The sequence below is a fragment of the Zosterops lateralis genome (genome assembly GCF_965231275.1).
Source record: "Zosterops lateralis genome assembly, chromosome: 19".
NCBI lineage: Eukaryota > Metazoa > Chordata > Aves > Passeriformes > Zosteropidae > Zosterops > Zosterops lateralis.
The window spans coordinates 6,079,965-6,107,370 of record NC_139779.1 but is presented as its reverse complement, the minus strand read 5'-3'; the positions used below and the strand labels follow the sequence as shown (position 1 = coordinate 6,107,370).

Genomic DNA, 27,406 nt, shown 5'->3' with positions numbered 1-27,406 from the left:
CCGGCGGCCCGCGCTTCCGGGGGGGGCGGAGCGGAGCGGTGCCCGGCGGGGCGGGGTCGCGGCGCCCCCTAGCGGCGGGGCGGTGTGGCGGTGTCATGGCGGAGGTGGGCGCGCACCTCACGGCCGCCCCGGCCGGCGGGGACCGGCCCTCCGTGTTCGAGGCGGTGGCCCAGGACAGCCTGATGGCCGCCGTGAAACCCGCCCTGCAGCACCTGGTCAAGGTGAGGGCGAGGCGGGCCGCGGGTGAAGGGAGAGAAGGGGGGCCGGCGTGTAACTCCTTCCGCACTCACGGGCAGCGGGGCAGTTGTGAACCACCTGGCTTGTGTTGAGAATTAGAGGCGTCGTTTATAGCTGCTGTAATTTGTAATTTAGCACTTTACTCCGCTTTCAAGTCCTTCCCTGTGAGGGTGAGGAGGCCCTGGCACAGGCTGCCCAGAGAAGCTGTGGCTGCTTTTTCCCTGAGAGTGTTCAAATGTTCAAATCCAGGTTGGACGGGGCTTGGAGTAGCCTGGGATAATAAAAGGTGTCCCTGCCCATGGTAGGAGCTGGAACCAGACGATCTTTATTGCACCTTCCAACCCAAACCACTCTGATTCCTCCTGTTTTAATGTCCCTTTTGCAACAGGTGCTTGCTGAGTCTAATCCTGCCCGGTACGGTTTCCTGTGGCACTGGTTTGACGAGATCTACGTCCTTCTGGATTTGCTGCTCCAGCAGCACTACCTGGCCAGGTGCAGCGCCTCCTTCTCTGAGAACTTCTATAGCTTGAAGAGGATCCCCATGGGAGATGGCAGACGGCAACCTCTGGCCACGGCTGGCCTGCCAAAGAGGCAGCACTGGAAGTCTCTGCTCCTGCTGGTTCTTGTTCCTTACCTGAAAGGAAAGCTGGAGAAACTGGTGTCCAGCCTGAGGGAAGAGGATGAGTACTCCATCCACCCTCCCTCATCATCCTGGAAACGCTTCTACAGAGCCTTTCTAGCTGCCTACCCCTATGTAAACATGACCTGGGAGAGCTGGTTTCTTATCCAGCAGCTGTGCTACATACTGGGCAAGGCTGAGCATCATTCCCCCATGCTGAAGCTGGCTGGTGTCCGCCTGGTCAGACTGACTGCAGAGGATATCCAGGCCCTGGAGAAGAAATGGGCTGAAACCACCTCAGATCAAACACACAGGTATGGCAGAACCTAGCTCAGCTGTTGCTGTCCAGGGGGTCCAGTGGGTGTGTAAATTTAGAGGTGATGCTGCAAGTAAAAGTGCCTTGCTCTTCAAAAATTCAAGATGAAAATTTGCTCTGACAAAATGTGCTCTCAAATGGTGTATTGTGTGTGAAAGTAGCAGGGATTAGCTTGAAACAATTTTGTGGTAATAAATTTTCGGAGTTTGGGGGTGGTTTTGGACATGCAAACCTTTATCCTGTTCAGTCTTCCCCTGCACTTTTCCAGTAAAGAAGGGGCAGCAGTTGCAGCAATGTTGCTGAAAGAATTAAAACTTATTTCTTTGCTTTTCCTAAGCAGCAGCTAGTCATTGCCACAATGTGAAATGATGATCCAGGAGTGAAACACTCTGTGATCCAGGATCTTTTAATCCAAATTCTTCTGATTTAGACTTCTGAAAAAAAACAGGATTTGGATCTTCTTTGAAATAAAACAAAATCTGAAATATCTGAATAAGTGCAAACATGGGACATGCTGGCCAAAGAACTTAGCATGAAGGAGCTGTGTGAAGCTCCCCAAGTGCTTTTCCCCCTGGTTTCTAGGTAGATAAATGTGCAGCAGTAACCATCTCTCCCTGCTTCTTTCTCTCTGCTACAGCTTTACCTCCCGAGTGCAGTCGGCCCTGCGGAGAGCTCTGGGCGGCATCGCCTTCTCCCTGTCCACCGGCCTGTCCGTCAGCGTCTTCTTCCTCCAGTTCCTGGACTGGTGGTACTCCTCGGAAAACCAGGAGACCATCAAGTCCCTGACAGCCCTCCCCACGCCCCCACCTCCTGTGCACCTGGAGCAGGAGGCCAGCTCAGCCCTCCTGCCCGGGCTGAGGAGCGTGTGCCCCCTGTGCCGCAAGGTGCGCGTGAACGCCACGGCCCTGGCCACGTCCGGCTTTGTCTTCTGCTACCGCTGCGCCTACAGCCACGTCAAGGCTCACCAGCGCTGCCCCGTCACAGGCTACGCCACAGAGCTGCAGCACCTGGTCAAACTCTACTCCCCCGAGAGCTGAAAGGCTCCCAGGAGCTTCCAGCACCTCTTTCTGCATCCTACAGAACACTTCGGAGCTCCTCTATGGCGCCTCGGTGGTTCATCAGCTTTGCTGCCTTGGCACATTTTGGCAAGGCTCTGCCCTTTCTTCAAACATCCTGGCAGTTGCAGAGGGATCACACAGCCTGTCAGCCAGCACAGAAATGCCTTAAGAGCAGCTGAAAGGGAGGAAACGTTGATTTGGGTAAGAGGAGTGCAGATGTGAGGATCAAAAGACCAGAGCTGGTGATGGTTGAGGGCATGAGGCAGCAAATGAAAGAGGTAGGGAAATTGTCTAGGCAAGTTTTTCTTCCCTGAGTGTCTTCTCAGGCCCTCATGCTGCCCAGGGTGAGCTCTGGCTTTGTCAGAGCTTAAACCTCTGCTCTTCAGTCTCCTGCATTTCCAGGCTCTTCACCTTGGAATTGAGAACATCACCCTCCTAATTCCCATCAACGGTTCTCAATTAAGACTTTTGACTCTTTAAAGGAACAAGATGGCCAAGAGGAATGTGACTTTCTGCACAAGAGGGAAAATGACAAACCAGATTAAAACTGATGAGAATGGTTTATTGCCAAATAAGTATTTGCATTCATTATTATATGCTTTTATAAAGCAAAATTCTTTCTTGATTGAGAACCTAATTTAATTCTTTTCTGGCTATTGGAAAAAGAGTTTGCTCCTCTGGGGGCTCTATTTACATAAGAGAGACAAGACTAAAGCTGCTTTCATCTTTCCATGTGATGGTAATGGATGTAAGATTAGCACTTTGTAGGCTGAGGATCTTTAATATCTGAGCATTACATTGCAGTTATTGCAGTTATTCCAGTCCCAGCCATGTAGCACATTTGTATCAGAACAAAACATTACACAGGAGGAAAGAAAACCTGTGTGACATGGTTGACACCTGATTTTTCAGCATGGAAGGTTGTTCTCCTGACTCTAGGGAGCAGCAGTGCTCCAGATTTCAGGGTGACAGTGCTCAGAGAATACAAGAGCAAAGTTTGCTGCACAGAGTACAGGAGCCCACTCTGGTCTTTACAGATTAAGAGATATCCTCTAACATTTAATCCACTGAACCAGGCATCTCATTTTCCCTCCACTTTAGCTCTGCTTCAGAAGATAAAAATCTCCAATATCCTCCTTCACCTGTAAGCAAGAGAGTAAGGTTATTGAATAACCTTACTGAATAACCTTATTGAATAACCTGTGGGAAAATGGAGTAATTTGAATCTTCCCAAAACACCCAATAAATGAGATTTGTTCCTGGTGATTTATTATCTCTGTACACCTCCTTGGCCCTTTTACCTGTACTGATTTATTAAAAAAACTATGGACATTGATCTAATACCAATATCCAACTATGATGGACAAAGACTCTCTAACAGTTTAAAGTTAGAAAGTGTATGTTTATTACGACGCCGGGCAGCGTGCGGGATAGCTCCCAGAAACACACGCGCAATTTACAGATCATCACAGGGTCTTTTATCTACAGGAGTATTGAATACACAAACTACAAATGCATATTCATAGCTCTGATACCTCCCATTCCCCGCTTCGTATGGTAATTAGCCCAAAAACCCACCAAGCATGCGTAGTTTGTTCTTTGAAATGGGTCAGTGGTCTTTTTAATGGGGTGGGGTCCCAAAATGATGAAGTAAGATTGTCTTCCTCAGCTCTGACTTTTTAACCTTTAGTGTTCGTGACAGCTAAATCCTGTTTTTCCCAGGACTGTTTGATTTATGATTGTATTGTATTCATGGGGTCTATTGATTATTCAGGATGCAAAAGCCTAGTTTGACAGCTCCTCTGATTGATCGGTTCCTTCCAAGGATTATCAGTTCCTTCAGTCTGGCTTCTGTTAGCAAAAGGGAAGTTCTAGCTACATTATCTCAGCACTATCTATTTTCACTACAGTCTTTAATTCTTCTAAATCCATGCCTCAGTACTGCTATGGAATAATAATAAAAACTGTCTAATTTCTGTCTTTTCCAGTAGCTCTGGGATCCATGAAGATACTTCTCTTCCTTTAGAGAGCCAGTAAGAACACACATCTTACTGGAAGACAAATCACATTGAGGTGTGAGATTTTCTGAGGTTCCAAACCACTTTTTACTTTTTGTTCATGTCCTGGTGACTCCAGTGAAACAGCTAATTTAAATAACATTTGACTGATGATTCCTTCTCAGGATAAGTTCATTTTCCTTTTATCATTCCTGTACTTTCAAAGTTATTTGTCTGCTGCTCAGGGAGAAGCTGGGCAGGCGTCGGACACTCACCCCCCAGCACTGCAGGATTCACTAACACACAGTTAACTGATCCCACACTGCTCCAGGGCCTCTCCAGCTCCTTCTCCCAGGATTAATCCCTTTTCCTCTCCCCAAAATGCCCACCAGATGCCTGCCTGGCAGGCCCTGGCTGCTTTCCACTCCTGCACAAAACCCTGTACCTGCCAAACTTGGATCTGGCCAACTCCAAGACCTGCACAGAACCACCCACATCAAAGCCTCCCAGTTCTGAGCAGCTGTAATTACTCTTTTACACAATAAATTGCCCTTTAGAGCTCAGCTGAGTAACAAGCACCAAACCCACCATGGTGACAGGCTCAGCAGTTACCTGGCAGATTTTGTGTGTTCCTGGAGATGGCTGCAGGATGCCAGCTTGGATTTGACTCCTTTGAAACCTCCTGTCCTTAGCAGCCAAATAAATACTCATTTCTCAGGTTTCTTGCTCTAAAACACAGCTACAAAACCAATTGGGGTTGTAGAAAAATTTCCATTTATCTGCTTTTTAAACTGTGTGCTTAAAAACACAGTGGGCAAAAGATTGACGAGAATTTTTTTCAGGGAGCACCAACTTTATTAAACCAACCTTTGGACTTACATACTAATTAGTGATTTCTATAGAGTCATGTACCACATACACCCTCAGGATGCCTTTAGTGTTGCTCAGTACAATTTCATCAACATTAACAGCAGCACTGAAGTTGTTCAGTATTACACTGCCAGGACTTGACTTTGCAAGTCTTTCAAAAAAATTTTAGTGAACCTAAGGCACATTCACAGCTCATCCAGGCAGCGTTCAAAAATTAGAGCATGAAGCATTTTTGCTATTTTCTTAACAGAAACAAAGTGCCTTCTCCTGTTAAGGGAAAACCACTATAACATACTCCTAGGTATATATTCCCCAGAGATGCTTCCTTCTCCACAGGAAGAGAGAAATCAATACAAAGATGTCATCAGGACCTGAAAAAGAACAAAAAACTGAATTAGAGAATAGCCCCATCTCTTTTCCTGGGCCTGTCTCTCAAGCCCAAAGGGGTTGCACTTCATAGAGAGTATTCCAAAAATTCTCCTAGCTCCCTGCTGGCAATCATTAAATGGGAATACAGCTGAATGAACTGCTAATGAGCTTCTATAGGACAGACAGCTCAGAGTCTGCATTGCACTTACAGAGAGAACATAGTGGCAGAATATCTGGAGTTCTGTGATCCATGGCACTTCCAGGAGAAAACCCACATCCCTCCCCTCACTGCAGGCTCACACTAAAGCTGCAGCAACAAGTATTTGGGTTCCTTTTCAAACCAAAGCTTTGTTTTTCTGCCGTTAAAAGGAATTGCTAAAAAATCTTAGTTTTTTTTTTAGGGTGCAAAGTCTCAAGAACAGCAAAGCTGTTCCCTGCAGACGAGCTTAGCCTGAAGTAGCTCAGAGAGAAGATTAAGTGATCATGCCCTGGTCAGAGCAGAGACACGGAGTCTCGGCAATACCAGTTCAGACTATACTTCGCTCATCATTGCTTCTGGGCAAATCTGTTTGCCTTCAATAAGGAGCTTGCTCCCAAGGCAGGGGCTGGGAGGTTTTCTCCTCCCTAGGAGGATGAAGCACATAGAGCAGGGGAACACAGGGACGGTGTGACATCCCTCCTACAGCCGAGCAGCAGCTGCATAAGACATGTCACAAAATGGCATTCCAAGGACAGGAGAGCCAGGACCAGGCAAACTCAAGAGGAACGGTGTCATACCTATAAATGCTGCAGTCAGTGTCTCTCCAAGGCTCCAGAGGCCTGTTTGAATCCCTCCCTTCCCTCAGGCCACACGTTTGCACTCTCTTTCCCCCTCCTTCTCTGTATCCTCCCCACCACGTCCCTGCAGCTCTTCAGCCGCAGCTGCTCTGCCCGTGCCCGCCCTACCCCAGCCTCACATCCCTGAATTCCCAGATATCCTCCCCACATTTCAGCAAACCCCACAGCAATGCCCTACACCTCGGCTGGGTTCACCCTCCTCAACCCGCCCCCAGCAGAGCCGCTTCCGCGTCCCCTCAGGCTCCCTGTCCCCGTCCCCGCACACTCCGAGCTCTCAGCTGCCCCACCGCGGTCCCTCACCCCCTGGACCCCGCTGCCCAGCCCCGGTGTCCATGTCCCGCACCCCTCACGCCGCTCCGCTCCCGCAGGACCGGCCGCGCCGGGGCGGAGCCCCCGCTTTGCTCCACCCCCTCCGCTGGTAACAACCAATCACAGTGCGCGGCTCTACCGGTGGGGCCGGCGGGAACCAATAGGAAGGCGCGTTAGAGGAACTGGGGGCGGTGCCAGAGTTTCCCGCCCTGAGGAAGCCTGAGGGGGGCTGAGGGAGCTGCTGGTCTCTGTAGTTTAAAATGGGTGTTCTGTCCGTGTTTAGCTGAAAGAAATGCCATTTAAATGTCTTTTACAGAAGTTATTACCCCCCTCAACTTCAGCAACAGTCAGTTAGTAGAACTAAGTTGCTCCAAAGAGAAGCTTTAGTCGGAGAAGGGTAACTTCGCCCTTTTTTATCATCAATGGTATTTTGTCTTGGTGTCAGAGATGCTGGTTAGGTAAAGCTGTGTAGAGTTAATGTAAAGTACTTTCGAAAGCCAGATTGAAAATCCCTAAAAACAGGTATCCAAAAATTGCAGGCTGGTAGAAAACAAACCATATTTCCCGCCATGGAATGTGGCTCCCTCAGTTTGGAAGAACAGTCTGATTGATATTCCCCTGCTGTGACTATAAAGCACCAGCGATTGAACTGAACGTGATTACATTCATTGAGTACAGCTGGAATCACCCTTCAAATAAATTTGCCTTTAGGTTATCAAACCTATTAGCTTAAAATTTTCAATCTTTTCCAAATTCAGGAGACTAGAATTCCACATGGAACAAAGTAGTGAATTTATTAAGAATTCATCCACCATCCTCACACTTTGGCACACAACTTCCAATAAATGAACAAAAAAAGCACACAGATAAAATCCTATTTTCTGGCTACAGAATAAAAGGCACTTAACCCTCCCTGTTCCACCATTGCTGGGAATTCAGAAGGACCAGGTCCAGGAGGTGGAAGCAGAACTGATTTCAGCTTTGTTGAGTTTCCTTCCCACATGCTCCTGACATATCTCCAACACAACCCAACTCTTTTACAGCTGGGCCTTGAAGCTTTCATCATTATCAGCTGAATGGGGGCAGAGAAAGGATTTACACCATCTGGGAATTACTCAGATGGACACTTCCCAAATTTCCCAGAAAAAATCCCTCCTTTTCCTCATACAGCTTATGATCCTCCAAAGCTGCCCCCAAACTACTCAGTGCCTTGACGGTGCGCTAGATTCTCTTCATGGCTCTCACTTTTTCATATTTCTTCATTCCCCCCCCCACACTCAGCCTTTTTTGGTGTTTTTCATTCCCTCACGCCCGAGAGAGAGGTTTGATGAGCTCATAATCCATGCACTTGGTGAGGCAATCACGTGCCACACTAATGATGTGCTGCTTCTTGGGGTGATCCTCCTGCTTCCCAACATACGTCAGGATCTCCAGGAGCTCTGACTCCACCAGCTTCTTGGCCAGCTCTTTGTCAGCGCTGATTAAGTTGAAAGCAATGACCAGTCCTCGGTGCTGGACCTCCATGTTGTCATGCAGGCAAAGCCTCTGCAGGATTTCAAGCCACTGGGTGGTCTGGAAGGGAAAGATAGCTCATTAGTACTGATCTGTACTAATAGAATAAAGAATATCTCAACCAGGAACATGAGTTTTGCTTCCTTCAGCAGAAGGAAGAGCAATACTTAACGTCACTTAGGGTTATTTCATTTTTTTAAACTAAGGAAACCTGACTCTGAACGTTTGAGCCCATTTTTTCTTACATTTAAGTCAGAATCTTTCACAGCACTGGGACAACATGGAACATGTTTCATATTCAGGCTGTTGCATAATCTCTGTGATAAGAATCTGACCAGAGTCTTGACACAGCTGAGTTGACCAGGACGCTTCCCCACCCCAATCTTTTTGAGCTTCTCTTTTGGCTTGATTAATAATTTTTATCTTAACAAGCTCCAATGTCCAATCGTGTGCAACAAAATAGGGTTCAGGAGTTCTCAACCACAGCTCTACAGACACTCAGCCATGCAGGATCTGGGTTCTCAAGGAAGGGACATCCTTTGGGATCTCTAAATCTCAGTAGGTTATTGATCAAGCTCTTCTCATTTCTGGGTGGAAAAAGGTTTGGATTTCAGGTTATTTATCAAAATGGACTAAAAGCATGCACACCCAGGTCCCAGCTTCTCTAGGGTCCTCAGTATCCAAGTAGTAAATTGCATATTCCTTTGGAAAGACTTTTTGATGTCTGAGCCAGGACCCTTGCAGGGTACATCCACACTGCCCACAATCAGAGTTATGGTCTTACCACTTGGGTCATCTTTGAGCAGAGTTTCTTTTGTGCTGCTGTAAGCATGGCCAGGGCTCCTGCTGCTGCAACCTGAACCTTCTCATCATCCTCACCACACAGCAACACCACCAACTTCAGCCGGTCGTTGCCATCAGCCACAAACCGCTCTTGGACCTAAAAAAACCCCAGAGGTAACACAATTTAGGGACGGCTCCTCACAGGGGCAGGTGCACACAGTCAGGTTGGACATGCCCAGGGGTTACCTCCTTGTTGACCACCAAGTTGCACATGCACTCTGTGGCTGCCTGTCGAAGCTGGTCGTGGTTCTCAAACATGTAGTTTTCGATATCTGGCAGGGCCTTCTCTTTGATTATCTTCAACCTGTATCAAAGAGCAGTAAAGACTCCACATTATAGGTCAAGCAGTAACCAACTTATCAAATATTAAGTGCAGGGAAGGCCTTGAAACAAATCAGTGTCTGCAAGACTGGAGCTCATGGCGTGGTTCATTCCCTGTCTAATGTAGATGAAGGTCATGTCTTTGCTGTTTCGGGAGGAAAATGTGCCACTCTCCTTTTCCTACTTCATGAATCTTTTAGCTCTGAGACCTTTATAGTTCTGCCAAACTGGTCAGTTTGAGCTATTGACCAGTCTTCATAGTCCAACAAGTAACTCAGATTCACTCCTGGGGAAGAAGGAAGGTTAAAAAGCAGTAAAGCTCACCTAAGTTTATCACTTCTTCCTGAAAAGTTTGTGAGACCTAACAGAGCTTCATAGTTCTGGAGGCCATCTCTCTCTGTGTTCAGCAGGCTGACAAGGGGCCTCACCACCTCATACACCTGGAAGAGAAGGCCTGTATTAGCAATTTTCATTTGCTAAAGGAAGTATCAATGCTTTTATTTTTTTTTTTTTTTTTTTTTTCTTAAGCTTACCCTCTCCCCTGGGAATGCAATGTCTGGATTGGAGATAGCAGCGATTTTTGCCAGAGCATGAGAAGCCTTTATCTTGCCAACGTCTGTGCCTTCCAGAGCCAGAGGTATCAGGGCCTGGAGACATACAGGAAAAAGCATTCAGGGTTCTTGGAAGATTTACAGGATTGCCTTAACAGACTAAAACAAGTTTTTAAAAACCCACAGCCCTCTGTGATGTCTTGCTTTTGTTCTCAAATAGGCACCAGGCCAGAGCTTGTAGCTCACACAGTCACTCCAAGAACATCACTTCTTTGGAGCCTTGCAGAGATGGGACTGCAGTGTCAGTATAGCCCCGGGGGGGACAACTTGTGCTCTTCTGTCACTGTCCCTCACTGGAGACACACCCCAGGCTCCCTGCAGACATTAACAGCACATCAGGAACATAAAAGTAATCACCTTCCCACCGCCTTGAGCGACAATGGTCCCACGGTCCTTGGGGTCTTCACACAAGGCAAGAAACACCCTGCAGGGACACAGAGCACTCAGTGAAACAGCCACGCAGGACAGCAACAGCCCTCATGGAACTGAGGTTTCACTCATGGAAACCTTGTGGGCTGAGGTTTTGCAGGAGTGCCAGAGCCACCAGGTAAATTCCAGGTGCTTAACCCCGTGCACGCAGCACTCTATGAGGAAGCAACAAATGGCAGAGTAAGAAGTTTCCAGGTCTATAAAATTAACTCTATTCCAGCCAGAACCAATACAGAGAACTCAAAAATGCATTCCAGCAAGGCAGCTTGAAGGTCAGAACACAGATTTTTATGACACTGCTGAACAAAAACTCTGGTTTTAAATCTTTGCTTCACTTGCTTACCCACAGGCAGAATGCCCCACCCCAGGTGTCCATACCCATGGCACAGGGGCTCCCCAGCACTCCCAGCTCCCAGTCAAGGCACCTGGCAATGAGTTCCTTGCTCTGGTCTGTCAAAATGGCACTGTCAGCCTTCACCATGCAGGCCAAGGCAGAGACAACCCCAGCCTTCAGCAACCGCTTCACTCGCTTCACCACAAAATCCTTCTTGTCCTGAGGAGGAAACATTGGGAAAGGATTAGCCCTTAGCAGCTGCTGTTCTGCCATCCAGTCATCTAACAGCCCAGCCTGCCTGGAGAGTAAAGCAATTTCAGTCTGGAGACAGGAGACCTGGAGTTTGTGACAATGGATACACCAGAGAAAGTCTTTCTGAACAGCATCTTCAGCTGGACACAACCCACCTTTGGATGCTCCTCAGGCACATGCTGCTTGGAGAACTTTGCCAGCTGCACCAGCTCTGGGACCAGCTCCTTCGTATCATAGCTGTTGGTACAGTTCACCAGTGCAGATGCTACTGAATACAAGATGGTCTTGTCACTTGCCTGCACAGGAAAATAAAGCTTGTGTGAGGGTGAGGAGGGCACAGCAGGGAAACAGGTCCCTTTGGACTGCCATGATGGTGTTTTGCACTAGTGGAAATGTTCTTAGCTTTATCTCCAACTTTTTAGCCCATGAAACTTTTCATCAACTTGGACATCATCAAGTGCAGTCAACACCTTGGTGCCTTTGGTTTTCATGCAGCTGCTGACTGAAGGTAGGAGCAACCTCCCTCAGCCTAGGGAGAAGAGCAGGATGGCAACAGCTCTGACATGTCTCCTGAGGCACAGGCAAAACTGAAGTTCTGCTGAACCAGAGGTGAGGGGCTGGGGTCTCAGCTCCTTCTGGTTGGGGCATGGAGTAGGGCTGGAGAGCTGGGTGAACTTGATGCTGCCAAAGGAATGAGGGAACAAGGAAAGGAGATAGACCTTGGCTAAATCAAACATAGCTTTCAGAGCTGGCTCATCTTCAACGAAGTCATCTTTCACATCTGCATCGAGGGTGAGGTACGAGAGCCCTTCCACAGCCCATTTCCTGGTGCGGGCATCAATGCTGGTGTTGCACAACCACCTGGAAGAGAGAAAAACACTCACATTTCTATCTCAGGAGCCAGAACTAACTTATCTGGAAAAAGAGAGAGGCAAAACAGATATTGAGTTTGATTCAGGCCCAAATATGTTCTCAGATTCTGCTGCAGCTCCTCAGACTGGGGATTCTTCCCCTTGAGATATGACCTCCTTTCCACAGCCCAACTTGTGGGATCTAAATGCTGCAGGGAATGACAGACCAGGACAGCTACTCAGCTCTGCTTTGCCTTTTCCATCCCATGAAACATGAGATGCCTGCAGGAATGATGACCCATTCAGTCACTTCCTAACTTGATCCCACCTCCTTGGTTACCCCACCTGGCAAATTCCTCCCCTTTCAAAGGGGACTTGTGCATATTGAAGGTAAACATTAATTAGGCTGTGCCATCTGACAGAGAGAGGTCTGGTGTCTCCCATGGGCAGTGAGGGATGGAGAAGGCTCCTCTGGATATTGAGGCAGGAGGAACACATGGCTGCTTCAGGCACAGAGGAGCTTCCTGTCCCAGTGCAATGGCTCTGGGGGCACTGTCAGCTGGCAGGCAGCACAGGAAATGAAGGCAACACATGGGCAGGATCTCGTGGGAGAGGAGCATATTGTACTTTGCAGAGGTTGGAATAGGTGAAGGAAGAAGTGAAGTCACTCACTTTCGGCACTGCTTGGCTAACTTCTCAGTGGAGCCCTCAGCAAACTGCCGCAGGCCATAGTCTGTGCCTCCTGCTGAGCCCAGCTTGCAGAGACCCTGAGGAGGATAAAAAGGACATACCAGTGAGAAAGGCTCATTAATCCTCTGGTGTTGCTGCCCCAAAACAGCCTAAGCCCATCCCTCATTCCCAGAACCTCCCTCCTCTCCCAAGTCCAGGATTAAGCTGCCAAGTGGGGCAGGCAATAGAGGCAGGGCTGCATCCTTACCACCAGAGCTCGGATTTTGATCTTCTCATTCTTGGTCTTCTTGTAGATCTCCTTCAGGAGCGTCACCCCGTTGGTGATGATGAAGGTGGCTCGGCTCAGCTTGGTGGAAGCATGGATGAGGGCTTCCACAGCCACCAGCTGGTCAATCTCTCTCTCGGACCCACACAGGGCAACCATCATCTCCATCACTCCCTTCATGCCAAGCAGCTTGTTGCCCAAGTCAAAGGGCCCTTGCAGAACACCAGACACAATCTGGACAGCGTGGAGTGTCTTATCCATGTCTTGTGGGTCGATTTTGCTCCTGCATGGGATAGAGGGAGTGGGGTATAGAACAGCAGTGGGGAGGGCATGACCTCCCTCAGCTGTGCTGCTGAATCACATTGCGTACCTGGGAGTGCAAATTCCTGCAGGATCTCAAGCAAGTCATAATCTCCCACAGCCCCAGTTTTGAACACAAATGGATTTCAAATGCCTGATCTCACCCTCAAGAACCCCTGCTCCTGCCCTCTGGGGCAGCTCCCCCTGACTCACTTGATGTATTCCTCACAGATCAGACGGTAGTTGTCCCGCTCCGGGTCGCAGCGCAGGTCATCGTAGAGCTTATTTAGGAGGACAGAGGCAGTCAGCTGGGTGTTCTCTGTCAGTGGCAGGCAGTCAGGCATCTCAGGAATCTGGCCCACCACTTTCAGTATCTTTTTTAAGCCTGGAAAGGATGGAGTGATAGGGCTATCAGAGGGGAGAGGGTCTGTGCAAAACTCAACATACCGTTTGTTACTTTCTTGCTGTGGAATAGCTAGCTTGGAAGGTTTTCAATTATTTTGCAGCCTAATCATATGAGTCTTAAGCAAAAAAGACACTCAGATATTTACTGGGGAGGAGCTTCTGCTGGTGAGATTACAGGTTTGCAGCATCAGGCTTTTTTCCAGTTCTCTGAGTGAGATAAGCAGAGCTGCATTAGGCCCCTGGCTGGATCTGTCATTTTTGTCAGGAGAGATTAAACCTACTGACCTCCAAGGCTGGAGGCTCTGACTGAAGAAAACTCTGTCATTTTCAAGTGATTCTGGATGACTTAACTCTCCTTTTGCTGAATTATTATTAAATAACTTCCATCAAAATGGTAACATACACATGAATTACCATAAAAACACACAGCACACTTATTCCTCCCCCTTGTCAGTTTTAGAATTGATCAGTTTATGGGTCCACCAAGCTCAGCAGGTGCTCATCTCATCCTGTCTAAACCAGACAATTTATCTAAGCCAAATCCTCCTAACATTAGCAGATACATTGGAGAAACTAACCAGAGATATCAGGCAGTCCTTTAGAAACTCAAAAATTCTTGTTTACTCATACACAGTTGATTTTCTCTTAGCACTGTTTCCTGATAATAAGTCTAACTTTGCTCCAGGCTTGCATTCACCAAAAAAAAGGCCAGAGAGGATTTATTTTATAGGAAAGACCAGTTCTTCAGGTATTCAGGTGAGAACACACAGCTCCACATCTCCCAAATCAGAACAGCATGGTGGGCAAGGACTCACCATTGTCAATGACAAAGATGCTCCTGCTGTTGTCATGGTCTTTCAGGTCCTTCCTTGGTATGTTCTTGTTGAGGAGGTTGAGGGCTCGGTCTCGCCCTTGCCCAGACACTTTCTTACTGACCAGCATATCCAGCAAACGCATGGTGATCATCCTCAAGTCCTTCTTGGTGTCTACATAGAAGCAAAACAGTAGCAGCCAGTGACAAGAAATTACCTCTGAAAGCAGGTGAGCTCAGTCAAAACCTTTGTGTGGCTGGAAGAGAGGTATTTAAGCTATCCATGAGGATAAGAGCTGTGTGCAGGTTGTCCTCCTCTACAGCTGAAAGTTGAAGTCCCCACTTCAGCAAAGAACAAGGAATAAGGTGGAATCCCAGGAGCAGAGCCCTCCCTGCTGGGCCCACTCCTCCTGCAGGCAGAGGGAGTGAAGAGTAGGTGATGTGCTGTTACCTAGCACTAGAGCCTCCTCCTTGCCGTGGTGCTCCTCCTTCCCCTGGTCCAGCAGGCAGTCAGTGATGGTCTGCAGGAGGTTGCAGACAGCCAGGGAGATTTCTTCATTGTCCACCGACATCCACATGCAAATGCTGTCAATGCCCAGGTAATGGAGAATGGCAGTGGCCTGGCCCCAGGAGGGAGAGAGCAGGACAGTGTTAGCAAAGGCTTTTCCTCCCTGTGTCCTCTAGACTCAGCTGGGACAAAGAAACGATTTTCCTCAGTGAATCTTGAATCAGTACAAGCCAGGGTTTTAATCTTCTCCCACTGCTCACAAACAACACAAATTATTTCAATTTCCCCCTCCTCATGTGCAGAAAACCAGCAAAGGTCCAAGCACCCTGTCCTTACCCGAGCCTTGTGTCCTGTGCACATTCCTGAAAATGTCCTCACGGCTGCCAGGATCAGCTCAGGATTTTTGGTTTCTATCAGCTGCAGCAGCAAGTTGACCCCATTATTCTGGAAAATCCTCTCAGCACCTGCTTCCTCTCGCCCCAGGACTATGAGGTTGTTTGCAGCCTGGGTGAGAGGCAGAAGAACCAGGGGTCAGTAGCACAGCCCAGCCTCCAGAACATCTCCATACAGCTCTAGGAGATCCTGGTGGGAGCCATCTCCTGACAGATGCAACAGATCAGCTCAGACCCCACCAGACAGTTTAACCAGGTGTATTTAGGAATCAGCTCTGTTCTGCCCAAGAAGAGTAGGTCACTGCCTGGAGGGAACATCTGGAGGGTGGCAGAGATGGACCTGACCAGAAGTCCAGGCTGATCCCACCTTTTGTATTTTGGAAGGTTGGGCCACCTTCCCTTGGTACAGGGGTGATTTTCCCTCTCTCTGAGTGCAGTTCACCTCCCAGCTCATTCCCTCATCCTCCATCCAGGGGAGATGGGGAAGGGAACACAGTGTTCTGCTCCCTGGTGCAGCCTCTGACATCAAAGAGCCATTTTGCCAGGTCCAGGGCAGTTCTCACCTTCTCTCGCTTTTCTTTGTCGCTGTTCTCATCCAGCAGGATCTCAAACATCTTCTGCACCCTTGAGTCCGTGGAGAACTGAATGCGCAGCTGTGCCAAGAGAGACAGCACAGAGCATCAGCAGGAGAAAATTGAGGAGCAACTTTCCTTTTTCGCTTCAAGAATACTCCCTCCCCATAAACCACAGGTAATTCAAGCTGAATAACAGGAGATGTAATTTCTCAGCAATCAGCATCCATTACCCATCTCCCATTTCATGGGCACAGGCAAAGCCAGCCCCAAACCTCAATTTCTGAGACTTTACAGTATGTAGTGGTGCAAGGATTTCTTCACAGCACCCCTGTAAAGGTAACTGTAGCAATGTGGCAACTGCCAGACCCAGCCCAAACCTGGTCCAGTCCCTTGCCAAGACCTTTCCATGACACTCAGGACCAGGCCAGCCTCAGAAGGGAGCTGCCACACTTTTTAATTTAATCATTCAACCCAGTCCTCAGATTTACACATATCAAGTATGAACTTCCAATCAATGGAGCCTATTTATCCCCCTATATTGCCAGGAGTTTCCAGTATGACCAACAATCCACTGATGTAACCCAGAGCAAGGATTTCCCACCCTTGGTCTGTGAGTCCAGGACAGCTCCCCTGGCATTTACCTTCTCCTGGATGTTGGCTCCCAGTCTCCTCAGGGTCTCCTGGAAGTTTTTGTTGCGGGGTTCAAGGGTGGCACATTTCTGAGCATCTTTGAATGCTTGGTCCAACTTCCCCAGTTTTTCCAGGGCTTGACTGCGCCGGTACAAGGCTTTGATATCCGAAGCATTGATGTCAATAGCTAGGAAAGGGATCCAAAACACCAGGCATCAGAGCTTGCTGCTTGGAAAGGGCCTGTGCAAACTGTGATTTGCTTTGTTATTAGCATCAATCAGTGCCTGATTAGTACTGATTGCACTAGCACACTAAATTGAAACATCACTTGAACTTCCAGGAATTCCCTTGTGGCCTTAGCACTTGGGTGTTAGTGGACATCAAAGAATAAGGCCACAGTGTCCCAAAAGCAGGTGTGAGAGCAGGCTGAGCAGGTGTATCCATCTCTCCTCATAACCCCCCTCCTTACCTCTAGATGCATCCGAGGCAGCCTTGGCATATTCCTCCTGTTAAACCAGAAAGGAGAGATTTGTTAGCCATGGAATAGCAGGGCATGTCCCCATTGATGGTGGACATTGGGACCTCTCTGTTCCCATTTCCCAGGTGGGATATCCCACTGAAGCTCCAGCACAAGCCCATAACATTTCATTTCAGACCAGCTGGAAACACCCTATTTAGTAAGTGGACAAACCACCCAGTCCACAGCCAGTGAGTGCCCTTGGCTGCCCTCCTGCTCTTCTCCCCTTGAGCACTGCCCAGGTGAGGGGAGCTTTTCTCACCTTTTTGAGGAAACAGGCTGCTCTGTTCCTGTACAGCACCGCCTGCAGCGCCTTGTCCTTGTTGAGCTTTATGGCTTGAGTGTAGTTTTGAAGGGCTTTCTCATAGTCACTGGCTTGAAAATATTTATTGCCTTCCTCTTTCAGCTGGATGGGATCCTCCATCTGGAGAGCTTGAAGGAAAAACATCAATTTGTGTCCCATTTGCAACTGCCTGGGTCGCCTGCCTACTCCCCCCAAGCTGAGTTCCACCATGAGACTCACATATAATTAACACACATTAATGAAAACAGCTTACCAGGCTGAAGAGTTTTGAAAATGAAGACCTAAATTGCTCTTTAAGGCTGTGGCTTCTCAGAAGCTTTTCCCACCAATGTATATCCTTAGGAGACAATTTAAAAAAAAGGAAAAACAACAACAAAAAAAAGGAATTAAAGAAATCTGCCAGCACTACAGAGAGTCCGTGAAGCTCAGGAAAGAGCTCACTTCCCACTCCAAGTTTGGGCAGGACCTGGCAGCTCCTGCTGCTTGTCAGTGTCACCTGTCACCACAGCCTGTCTCCTCTCTGTCCCCTGGTGCTTTATACCCCTGGGAAGGGCTGGGAGCCAGGGCCAGCTCAGGGAGGCACCTGACTGTAAGCAGGCAGCCCCCTCTGCAGCAAGAGGGAATCCTCCCTCACCTGCCAGGGCAAATCCCAGCTCTCCTCTGCCTGCAGAGCTGCAAAGGGTGCAGGCAGCAGGAAGGGGGAGGTTCATGCCAAAAAAGCCCACGGCTGGGATGGCTGACCCCTATCACAGTGCTCAGACCCTTTTCCTTTTCTATTTAGGGAAGCATGAGACAGCTGAGCCTTGGGAACAAGTGGCCCCAGGCCAGCAGCTGCAGCAGTGCCCAGCACCTTCCAGAATTCCCTGGGATGGAAAGCTGACAACCAGCTCTGCCTCCTCCTCCTTGCCGGGCCTTTGGGAGCCCATCCCACTGGAAATCCCACCCCAGTCTGGTGCTGCCACCCGCCCTACACGTGGTCATTCAGTAACACCCTGACCTGGGCTAACACAGAGGTCTGGACTGGAACATGCTGGAAGTGCTGTGATGACTGGCCCCATTTGAGTGACACCAGCAGACAGAGCAGCACTGAGCTCCAGGAGAAGTGAGCCTTTCAACCCACTCTGTTCCCCAGCAGTCACAATCAGGAATTTGCTTTTTGATTTACCTCCCCTTAAGCACAGACCTTGCCTTCCCCAGTGTAGCTACCAGCATCCCAGCTATAAAGCACAGCAGGGAACTGGCAAGATGGGGAAATGACTGAGGAGAGCATGGGCTGACCAAGACACTGCCAGGAGCAAAAAATACCATTGTCTTTAATTGTGTGATCTGTGTTGTGGCTTTTATGCAGCAAGAATTACCACAGAACTTCCCTGTCCAGGTCTCCTGTTTTATTCACCCACCAGCAGCAGCACTGCCTGGTATCCAGGCAGGAGGCAATTCCAAATCCATTTGTAAATCTCTTCTCAGCAAATCAACACCACAGGTGCAGGCAGCTTCATCAAGAGCAGCTCCCACACCTTCACCTGTTTGGGAGTAGGTCCAAGGCACAAGGACAACAGCTGTGGAAAGTGCAAGATGCCATCCCTGCCTTGGACAGACTCAGTGCAGCAGCTTTTCCAGCATTCATTTGGATTAACACACCAGAAATTCCTTCCAGCGTGGCTTTAGGTACTGGGCGAGGCTCAGCCGGCTGAAATATCAGTACTCGTGGGATATAGCACTGCCTTTCTCCCGTCAACAAACCTTCATTGCCACAAGCGGCATCACTGCAGGTAAAGTGAGTTACAAACCCGAAGGGTGTTGGGTGCTGCTGCCCAAGGCAGAGCTGAGAGTGCAGGGCAAGTTCAGCAGCGAGTGCCGAGAGCCCTCTTCAGGCCTCGGCTGGAAAGAAAAACATAATAATAATAATAAATACCCCCAAAAATAGCTTTCCCAGGAGAAATTCAAGCCTCCGAGGCAGCCAGGGAGGGACACATGACTCGCAACACCTGCAGGGCAGCAAAGCCCTCCCAGCCCTTCGTGCACCTCCATCTCCCCCCTGGCAGCACTGGCTGGTGAACCTGGACAAACCCAGTCCGGGGAGTGTCACAGACCCCGGGACAGATGGGTGGGAAGGGAGTTTAGCGCTGTGCTGATCCCGGCGGAGGGATGGGAAGGGAAACAGAGGGGCTGGAGCCGAGCGGCGGCCCCGGCCCTTCCGCCGGTGGCAGGAAGCAGGAAGAGCACGAGGGGAGCGGGCTGGGGCTGCGGGAGCCCGGGCGGTGGGTCACCGTCCTGGGGCTCTGCTGGAACTGGCTCGGGATGGGGGATCCCGGGGAGGGAGTCCCCCCGCCCGCTGGGATGCCCCCGTGCATTCCCCTTTCTCCCTCCCCGCCCCCTTCCCCACTCCCGTGCAGGATTTTGGGCTGTTTGGCCCCAAATAAGAATTAATTACCCACCGTAACCACCCATCCCAAACACAGCTTGGGTGGCTTCTCTCCCCGGCTGCAGGGGCAGGCGCCATCCGTGTCTCAGTGTTGGACCTGGCAGTGCAGGGTTGAGGGTGGGAGTTGATGATCTTGGATGTCTTTCCCAGCCTTAATGAGTCTATGAATTCCACTCTCCCATCTCCTCCGCAGGTTTCTGCTCTTCTCCCTCCCTGCGGAGATGGTGGTCCTGCGGGCTGGGCTCTGCCCTGGTCTCACTGAAGACATGATCCAGCTGCTCAGGGCCAATGGCATCAGGACGGGTAACAGGGTGGCATTGGGGTTTTGGGTTGGGGGACATCATCCCACATCCTGGGAGGGTGGCAGTGGTGGTGGAGGAATATCCTTCTGTGTCCTCCTTTCTGGATGTTTTCTGGGTCCTCCTGGGTGGATACAGTGAGTAAGGGCTTCTCCAAAAGAAGAAGTGTAAGGACATGGTAAGAGATCTCTGCAGAGGCTCATTGAGGACCAATCCATTCTGGCTTTTTTATGGTGTTTCAGGAGGGTTGATGCAGTTTTCCCTCTGAAAAATGTCCAACTTTTTGGAATGCTGCACCCTGGGCACCTCCTGCCCTTAGAGGGGGAGGAAAAGGTGCTGGGTAGCTCTTAAACAAAACAGGGAAAAATTTTACTAGCGTCTCTCCCTGCTCTGTTTTTCAAGAGATGATTTGTTCTGTGATGAATGATGGGGCCATCTCAGAGTACAAACTCCTCCACTCACAGTATTGACAGAAGGCATGGACACTTTGCTTGTTGGGGCAGGTTTTGTCTAAGCTGGTTGTCTTCTGGTGTTTGTGGTCTGACCATGTTTGGTTTCCAACCTCTTGTCCCTCATTTTATTTGCAGTGGTGGACTTTGTGTCTTCAGACCTGGAGGATGTTGCCCAAAAGTGTTCCCTGTCTTACAAGGTAGAATGGACTACTCCTAACTCCTGGTACATTAACTGGGGAGCTCAGAGCTGTTTGGCTCATGGACAAGGATGGGCTTGTCTGGGAGGCCCTTCTGCAGCAGTTGCTGGCTGTTGATCAGTCCCATTTCCAGACATTTCTGTGCCCCCAGGCGCTGGTGGCAGTCAGACGTGTGCTCCTGGCCCAGTTCTCTGCCTTCCCTGCCAATGGAGCAGACCTCTACGAGGAGCTCAAGAGCTCCACTGCCATCCTGCCCACTGGCAGCCCAAGGTGGGTACCTCACCCATCCACCCCCCAGCTCTGCCTGGGGCTGGGTTTGCTGCACAAGGCACAAGCTTTGAATTTCACTCTCTGAACCATTCCCATGCACTTGTGTGCATTTGGGAAGGGGACTTTAAGCGCAAATATCTGTGGACTGGTGCCTCCCGGTGCCTCTGCCATTCTGGCTGCAGGGGTGTTGATAATAATCCCACCTTGTGTCCATCCCATAGCCTGGACCAGCTGCTGGACTCGGGGCTGTATACGGGGGAGGTGACAGAGCTCATGGGAGCACCGGGCAGTGGGAAGACACAGGTGAGTGGGGTGGAGGACGGGGGACAGGACAGGTAGGGTGAAGATAGTGCCATCAGGCACGAGGGACATGTGAGGGCTGGCTGACCCCCTGTTCCCCCAGGTGTGCCTGGGCATTGCAGCCAGTGTTTCCCTGGGCCTCAAGCAGCACGTCCTGTTCCTTGACTCCACGGGGGGTTTCACTGCCTCCCGTCTCTACCAGATGCTCCAAGCCCAGACAGAGGATGAGGAAGAGCAGGCAAGTTCCCCTGAAGCTGGTCCCTCTGCTTTCTCTAAAACTCACTGTGCTCTTGCCTGCAAGAAACTCCAGAGATGGTTTGTCTTTCCAGCTCTGCCTTTGTCCTCATGGGTTGTTTTGAGTCCAAACCCTTCCTTCCATGGGCTGGTGGGTGCCATGCTCAAAACAGACACTGCTCTTTGTTGTTTTCCTTGGGAGAAGAGAAGGAGTTACTGAACTTGCAGGACTTTGCTCCCTGAGGTCAATCCATGTTGCTTTTCCCATCAGTGCAATAGGGGCGATGGTGCTAATGGGGTGGAGGCAAATGTGGAAGAAAAAGGGTCCCTGTGATGCCTTGGGAAGGCTGAGCTGGAACAGAGACTGGACAGAGCTAGAGAATAAAGTAGAGATTTATTGAAAGCCCTTTGGGGTACACCTTGGGCAAGACGAGAGCCTGGCCAGGGTTATACCCAAGGTGGACTTGGAATGGTCACAAAATGGTTGGTCACGAGGTCTCACACTTTTATAAATTTTGGTCCATTTGCATATTGGGTTTAATTGTCCAATAACAGCTTCAGGTTGTGAGGTTTCATCCTTCTTGTTCCTCTCTTCACCCCAGCCTTGTTTATCCTTTTGGGCCTGAAAGTTGTCCTTGGTCTTCAGCAGGGAAAGGATTTGTTTTGTCTACTTACACTGTGAAGAGAGCTTACTAGCACTTAATATGAGGCTCAGAACTGCACCCCTGGGCAGCACAGAATCTGGAATACATGAAAGATAAAATTTAAGGCATCACCTGTTTCTGTGGCATGGTGTGAGTGCAGAGAGCTGGTGGCAGTTGGGGCAGGAGGAGTAGGACAAGTTCTGGGGAGACTGAGGCTATGTTTTCTGCTGCAGCTGGAGGCCCTGCAGCGGATCCAGGTGGTCCGTGTGTTCAACATCTATGAGGTACTGAGAGCCCTGCAGGAGCTGCGGGATCGCCTCTCCCAGCAGGTAGGAGTGAGCCTCTGGGCCCCTCTCCCTTCCCCAGAGCTGCAGAGAGGGCAGCTGGGCTTGTGTGCCTGAGCAGTGACTCCAGATTGCCTCATCCTGGGGACACGGGAGCCTCTGTGCAGCTCACAGCCTCCAAAACTGCTGCATTTGTTACCCCACCTTGCACGTGGTGCCTCCTTGCAGGTGGTGAGCTCCATGGGACCTCTGAAGATGGTGCTGCTGGACTCGGTGTCAGCTGTGATTTACCCTCTGCTGGGTGGCAGGCAGTCAGAGGGTGAGCTGGGTCACTGCCTGTGCCAGGAGGCTGCAGAGCTCTCTGCTCATCAGGAAGAGCCTCTTCCACCCGTGTGTGTTGTGCTTGGAATGGGGGCTGGAGCAGGATTGATGTGGATGTGACTGCTGCCAGCTTTTCCTTTGGGATTGGGTAAAAGGAGAGTCTTTGCAGGGTTAGAAGCAAACACTCCAGCTGACTGTGACTCTGTATGCTCATGGCAGTGGTCTGAAACCCATCCAGGGGTTTTTGGATTCTTTGTCCATAAATTAAAACATCTCTTACAGTGTCAGAAATACACCATAGTTGCTGGCACAGTTTGCGGAGCTTTTTCTGCCAGAAAGGACCATAAATCAGAAGTGAGGATACCAAGGAGGCCTCTCAAACATCTCCCAGAGGGTCTTGTACAGCTGGGGGGGCAGCCAGTGCTATCACAGGAGGTCCCCTGACAGCTGTGGGCTGTAGGAAGCGAAGCTGTTAGCTGGAGAGATGGGTCCTGTGCCTGCTAAATCAACCTGCCCAGCTTTGTGTGGAGCTCCTGGTGCTTTTGTAGGGTTTTTTGACCTTGGGCCTTCTAAGATGGGAAAGGATGGGGAATGGTCCAGTGAAGGTGTCTGTGAACACGAGTGCTGGCACTGAATCCAGTGCTCATGCAAATCCAGATGTCAGCTGCTTCCAGGATGCACTTTGGGGGTTGATCCCCGGACAGCCAAATGCTTTGTCCTGCTCCAGGTCTGGCCCTCATGATGCAGCTCTCCAGGGAGCTGAAGACCCTGGCCAGGGAGTTCAGCCTTGCTGTTGTGGTGAGTGTTGCTTTGCTTTATCCTCTGTGTGCTGGTGTGTGGTGAGGAGCCGTGGGGAGGCTCTAGAGCCTGTGGGAGAGGGGACTCCACTCTCAGCTAACAGGAGCCAGAGGCCTGAACTCCCCAGTGCCCTGCTCCCTGACATCTCTGCAGCCTGCAGATGTCTTGTTCCAAGCATGGGGCAAGACCTGATGTGCTGCCTCCTGCTCTTGCTGTCCTCAGCCACTCACTGGATTGAGCAAGGCAGAGTTAAGTACAGGCAGATTGAAAGGCTGGTTGTGTTTATTTTTGATATGACACCATTCATTTAAGGGGCTGGCCAGCTCCCTGGGTAGCCTCTTGGTCACCTTGCAGGAACTGCAGGGCATTGCATCATCTCACATACCCTGCTCTAGCCTTCCCCAGCTCCTGGCCAAGCAATTGCATTTGCCAAAGCACCAGACAGGTGGGTGGGACCACAATTAATGTGTCTGAACAGGGAAGGCCACACCAGAAGATGGTGGTCTGAGCCTGGCACTGGAAGGTGTCGAGACAGTGTTGCCCTTCATTCTGATAAAGTGACAAGGACAGCATGTCTGGAAGGACACCTGGAGGCCCCAAGTTAAACTTTGTGGTCACTTTATCACCAAATGATGCAGCTTGCAGATGCCAGTGAACTCCCTGAGTACTGCTCTGGGGCAATTGCCTGGGCTGTGTTCAGAGGGGATGGCAGAGGAACTGCAGGAGGCCTCAGAATGGAGAAGGAAAAACCTCCCTAGATGTAGCAGCCTGGCCAGGGTTTCCTGGTGACCTCTAGTGTTTCACTGGCACTACTTTTCCCAGGCATTGATGAGTCTGTCTGTGCTGCAGGTGACCAACCAGGTGACGAGGGACAGCAGCAGTGGCCCACTGAAGCCAGCCCTGGGCCGCTCCTGGAGTTTTGTGCCCAGCACTCGGGTGCTGCTGGAGAGCAAAGAAGCCACCTGGGACAAAGCCACCACACAACGTGCTGCCACCCTGGCAAAGTCACCACGGCAGGTGAGGCTCCCTGGAGCCATCCCTTGGGAATGCAGGAGCAGCTGTAGGACATGCTCCTGGGGGAATGAGGTAGGACCCAGCCTTGCTGGGTGAGTGGGAGAGGAGCTTGTGCAGCTTGGCTGGATGCTGCAGAAGAGAAGAGCAGAGCATGTGTTACCAACAGCCTGGGCTGGTATTTATAGGCAGGATAAATGAGTGGCACCACTTCCCATCCAGGTCACTGTGTTCTTGGTGTTGGTCTCACTCTCCTGATGGTGTGTGGGCAATGAGGGTCCTGTGGAAGTGGCTCTGACACCTTCAAAGGTGACTCCAGCTTGAGGCCTGCCTGTGTACAGGCAGCACTGCCTGAGCCTCTTGGCTCTGAGCCTGCTCTGCTGCTTGATCCAAACAAATTTGGGTATGGTGGTGTGCTAGGCAGAGAAATGCATCCTGGATGTGCTAAATAATGGTGTGTCTGGGGATGTCTCAGAGCAAGATGTTCTCTCTTTGCTAAATTGCATTGTCTATTTGTATCTCTGCATTCAGCAGACCCAGTTAAAACAGGGGCCCCAGCAGAAGGAAATCCTCAGGGGGATTTTTGGCTCTGAGACAGGAGACAGAGTGATGTAGAGTCCAACAGTGTGAGGATAAGCTTTGCTCTGCTCCTCCTTGCAGCCAACAGGGATCCAGGTGGAGCTGGACATTGGAAATGGTGATGTGTTGGAACCCAGCCTGGTGACACCCACACAGGGACTCTGATGGGATGGAAAAGCAAATGTCACAAGGTCCAAGACAGCTGCACAAAAGCAGGCAAGCACTGGAGGTTTTACAAACTGACTGAGAGTCCTGCAAACCTGGGAAGGACCAACACGAAAAATCTCTTGTTCTTCTGCCTCATGGAAAAACTGAATATGGGGTTCCTTGGAGACCTGTGTGCCCAGCAGATGCTGCCTGCATTATCTGGGCTGTGAGAGCAGCAGGACTGCCAGCTCCTGCCCTCTGCTGCAGGTTTGTCTTCACTCCCCAGAGCCAGCCCTGTCCTCAGGTGGTGTTTGGGATCAGCTTTGTGCCCTGTCCTTGCACAACCCCACAACTCCCCGTGCTGGTTTTGTTCCCCCTGTGACTCCCTGTCCCCTGGGGTTCTGATCATCCTCGGGCTCACAGTGGGCTTGGTTCAGAAATAAAAGGAAAAAAAGCTGTTGCACGTTGCTGTGGTTGTTGAGAGCTGGAATTCAATTAATGATAGCTGCTCTGAACTTAATTAAAATGTTGAGCAGGGCTGGGGTGGGACAGGCTGCTGATGAGCAGGGACATAATGAGATGCTTGATCTTCCCTTCTCCCCAGAGTAACACCAGGCCCTGTGGGGACCTGCTGGTGTTTTTGGGGCACAGCTGGACTGTGTAGAGGCTTGCTGATAAATGATGGAGGCTCTGATCTGGATCAGCTGAGGCAGATGGGTTCTGGCTGGCACCAGCTGGCCCTGTTTGATGCTCAAGGACCTATTCAATTGCATGTGGTGATGTTTAAAATAATCTTCCCGTGCTCCAGTGCTTTCTAGCTGCTCTTGCCTGCTCTTGGCAACCTCCTGAGGAGAGCGGAGGCTCAGATGTGGAGTTTCCTCTTGATCCCAGATGTCTCAGATATCCTCAGTTTAAGAGACCTCCTTAGCAGGTGAGCTGAGCCATGGCCTGCACTTCAAGGTATCTGATGGAGAATTTGGGAGCTGGGGCTAATTAGGGCATGGTCATTAAACTAATAACAGAGCAGCACAGCTCTGGAGCCCTCTAAGGCTGTGCTTGACGCATTAAATACATAATTTTTACTGAAAACTTTTAAAAGTTGTGTATTTATTTGTACTTCTGTGCTCTCCAAGCTCAGGAGGCGAAGTTTGGCTTCAGGGATTGCAGCCGTGTTGGTTGAGGTGAGGAGGAAGAAGATGGTTTTTGTGTCTGCTGGAGGCCTGTGCTGATGTGGCTGGAACTTACAAGCAGGAATTTACCTTATTAGCTAATTTCTTGTTAGTTAATTCCTTGCTATCTCCACTCTTGGAGCTGTGGATAAAGTGGTGGTACACACACATTTCAATTTCTAATTTATCTCTTTGCCTGAGGTTCTCTAAGGGAAGCAAAGCTCTTGTGGGGGAGTGTGGAGCAGAGAAGAGCCAAATAGAAACCTCTGGGGTTATATTTGAACCAAGAGAGCTTTCCAGATGGTTCCTTTCCATAACCAGCAGAATGAGAATAGGAACAACATGTTTTGAACCCTTGTTAGAGTCAGCATGAGACCAACCATGTGTGCATCTTCCTTGTGATCCCTGAGAAATGACAGAAGGAATTCCACCCTTGCTCTCAGTCAGCAGAGAATCACAGGGTGGTGACTCTACAGGGACAGTGCCAGTCTGTCAGGAAAGGTGATGGTGTGAAATCTGGGCTTTTTCAAAGCTTCCCATCCCAGCTTTCATTGGCATAATCGTGACCGAGGGGGCGGGATTTTCTCTCCTTGGCATTCAGCTAATTGCAGCTGTGGGAGTTTTTTCCCTTTTGGGAAACATCTGGGAAGGGTGGTGTGTGGTTTGGGACCTGGCTGGGTTTTGTGTGGCACCTCTTCTGCTCCCAGGTGTGCTTCAAGGTCACGGGGTGTCCTGAATTTCTGGCTGTGTTGCTGCAGGGAAGCTGTCACTGTATGGGTCCTGGCTATTGCACAGTGTGGGGACAGCCAGAGCGTTCAGGTCATGGTAATCTCTTACCTTATCTGGAAAAACTTGACTTCCTACTCAAGCTCATTTGCCCTAAATTTGCATAATAAAATCAGGCTTAAAGGAGTTTCTGACCTAAATATGCTCATTCAGCCTTTCCACTCCATGCTCAGGCAGGCACTCCTGCAGCTCTGTAATGCAGAGCTTGGGTTGTCCTTTTTCCCTGCCTCTTTCCCATGCCCAAAACAGCTGGAAAACCACTGGAAAGTCTTGGAGCAGGGCAGTAAGTCCCATCCCAGGGCAGGCAGGCCACCTCCCACTCCAAGCA

The 27,406-nt window shown here is 50.0% G+C and overlaps 3 protein-coding genes and 1 long non-coding RNA gene across 5 annotated transcripts; 2 read left to right on the top strand and 2 right to left on the bottom strand.

The window, feature by feature from the left end:
- Positions 1 to 95: 95 nt before the first annotated feature.
- Positions 96 to 2,229, top strand: PEX12 (peroxisomal biogenesis factor 12; the record flags this gene model as incomplete). Of its 2 annotated transcripts, none has more annotated exons than XM_083874974.1 (3): positions 96 to 221; positions 626 to 1,170; positions 1,810 to 2,229. In XM_083874974.1, the coding sequence occupies 3 exons, from the start codon at positions 96 to 98 to the stop codon at positions 2,207 to 2,209; spliced, it is 1,071 nt and encodes a 356-aa protein (XP_083731100.1). In that variant the 3' UTR covers positions 2,210 to 2,229. The 2 variants fall into 2 exon arrangements, with proteins under 2 accessions (XP_083731100.1, XP_083731101.1); XM_083874975.1 differs by lacking the exon at positions 96 to 221 and adding an exon at positions 322 to 538.
- Positions 2,230 to 3,261: 1,032 nt separating this feature from the next.
- On the bottom strand, positions 3,262 to 6,580 carry LOC310917028. Its single transcript, XR_014591383.1, has 4 exons — positions 6,244 to 6,580; positions 5,393 to 5,468; positions 4,840 to 4,966; positions 3,262 to 3,372 (listed from the first exon to the last, which is right to left on the bottom strand). It is a non-coding gene; the product is annotated as an uncharacterized lncRNA (long non-coding RNA).
- An 845-nt stretch (positions 6,581 to 7,425) lies between these two features.
- Positions 7,426 to 19,760, bottom strand: UNC45B (unc-45 myosin chaperone B). The gene is made up of 21 exons (XM_083875162.1): positions 19,601 to 19,760; positions 17,416 to 17,499; positions 17,121 to 17,290; positions 16,811 to 16,847; positions 16,353 to 16,528; positions 15,700 to 15,789; positions 15,081 to 15,248; positions 14,688 to 14,856; positions 14,241 to 14,411; positions 13,234 to 13,405; positions 12,703 to 13,003; positions 12,438 to 12,532; positions 11,634 to 11,775; positions 11,070 to 11,210; positions 10,754 to 10,881; positions 10,257 to 10,323; positions 9,822 to 9,935; positions 9,613 to 9,728; positions 9,154 to 9,271; positions 8,909 to 9,064; positions 7,426 to 8,184 (listed from the first exon to the last, which is right to left on the bottom strand). The coding sequence occupies exons 3-21, from the start codon at positions 17,280 to 17,282 to the stop codon at positions 7,918 to 7,920; spliced, it is 2,790 nt and encodes a 929-aa protein (XP_083731288.1). The 5' UTR covers positions 17,283 to 17,290; positions 17,416 to 17,499; positions 19,601 to 19,760; the 3' UTR covers positions 7,426 to 7,917.
- Positions 19,357 to 25,575, top strand: RAD51D (RAD51 paralog D). The gene is made up of 11 exons (XM_083875163.1): positions 19,357 to 19,423; positions 19,781 to 19,890; positions 20,474 to 20,535; positions 20,687 to 20,805; positions 21,027 to 21,108; positions 21,209 to 21,343; positions 22,217 to 22,312; positions 22,496 to 22,586; positions 23,316 to 23,386; positions 24,236 to 24,403; positions 25,058 to 25,575. Exons 2-11 carry the CDS (start codon positions 19,809 to 19,811, stop codon positions 25,139 to 25,141), a joined length of 990 nt encoding a protein of 329 aa, XP_083731289.1. The 5' UTR covers positions 19,357 to 19,423; positions 19,781 to 19,808; the 3' UTR covers positions 25,142 to 25,575.
- Positions 25,576 to 27,406: the final 1,831 nt, after the last annotated feature.

What these genes read in the sequence shown, in the direction of transcription:
- UNC45B (XM_083875162.1), bottom strand. Translation starts at nt 17,282, where the DNA reads ATGGAGGATCCCATCCAGCTGAAAGAGGAAGGCAATAAATATTTTCAA. An exon ending in ATCTGTGAGGAATACATCAA is followed by an intron (nt 13,004 to 13,233) that starts GTGAGTCAGGGG and finishes TATCCCATGCAG; the next exon opens with GAGCAAAATCGACCCACAAG. An exon ending in TCGCTCAAGGCGGTGGGAAG is followed by an intron (nt 9,936 to 10,256) that starts GTGATTACTTTT and finishes GTATGTCTCCAG; the next exon opens with GCCCTGATACCTCTGGCTCT.
- RAD51D (XM_083875163.1), top strand. Translation starts at nt 19,809, where the DNA reads ATGGTGGTCCTGCGGGCTGGGCTCTGCCCTGGTCTCACTGAAGACATG. An exon ending in GGGATCGCCTCTCCCAGCAG is followed by an intron (nt 22,313 to 22,495) that starts GTAGGAGTGAGC and finishes GCCTCCTTGCAG; the next exon opens with GTGGTGAGCTCCATGGGACC. An exon ending in TGGCAAAGTCACCACGGCAG is followed by an intron (nt 24,404 to 25,057) that starts GTGAGGCTCCCT and finishes TCCTCCTTGCAG; the next exon opens with CCAACAGGGATCCAGGTGGA.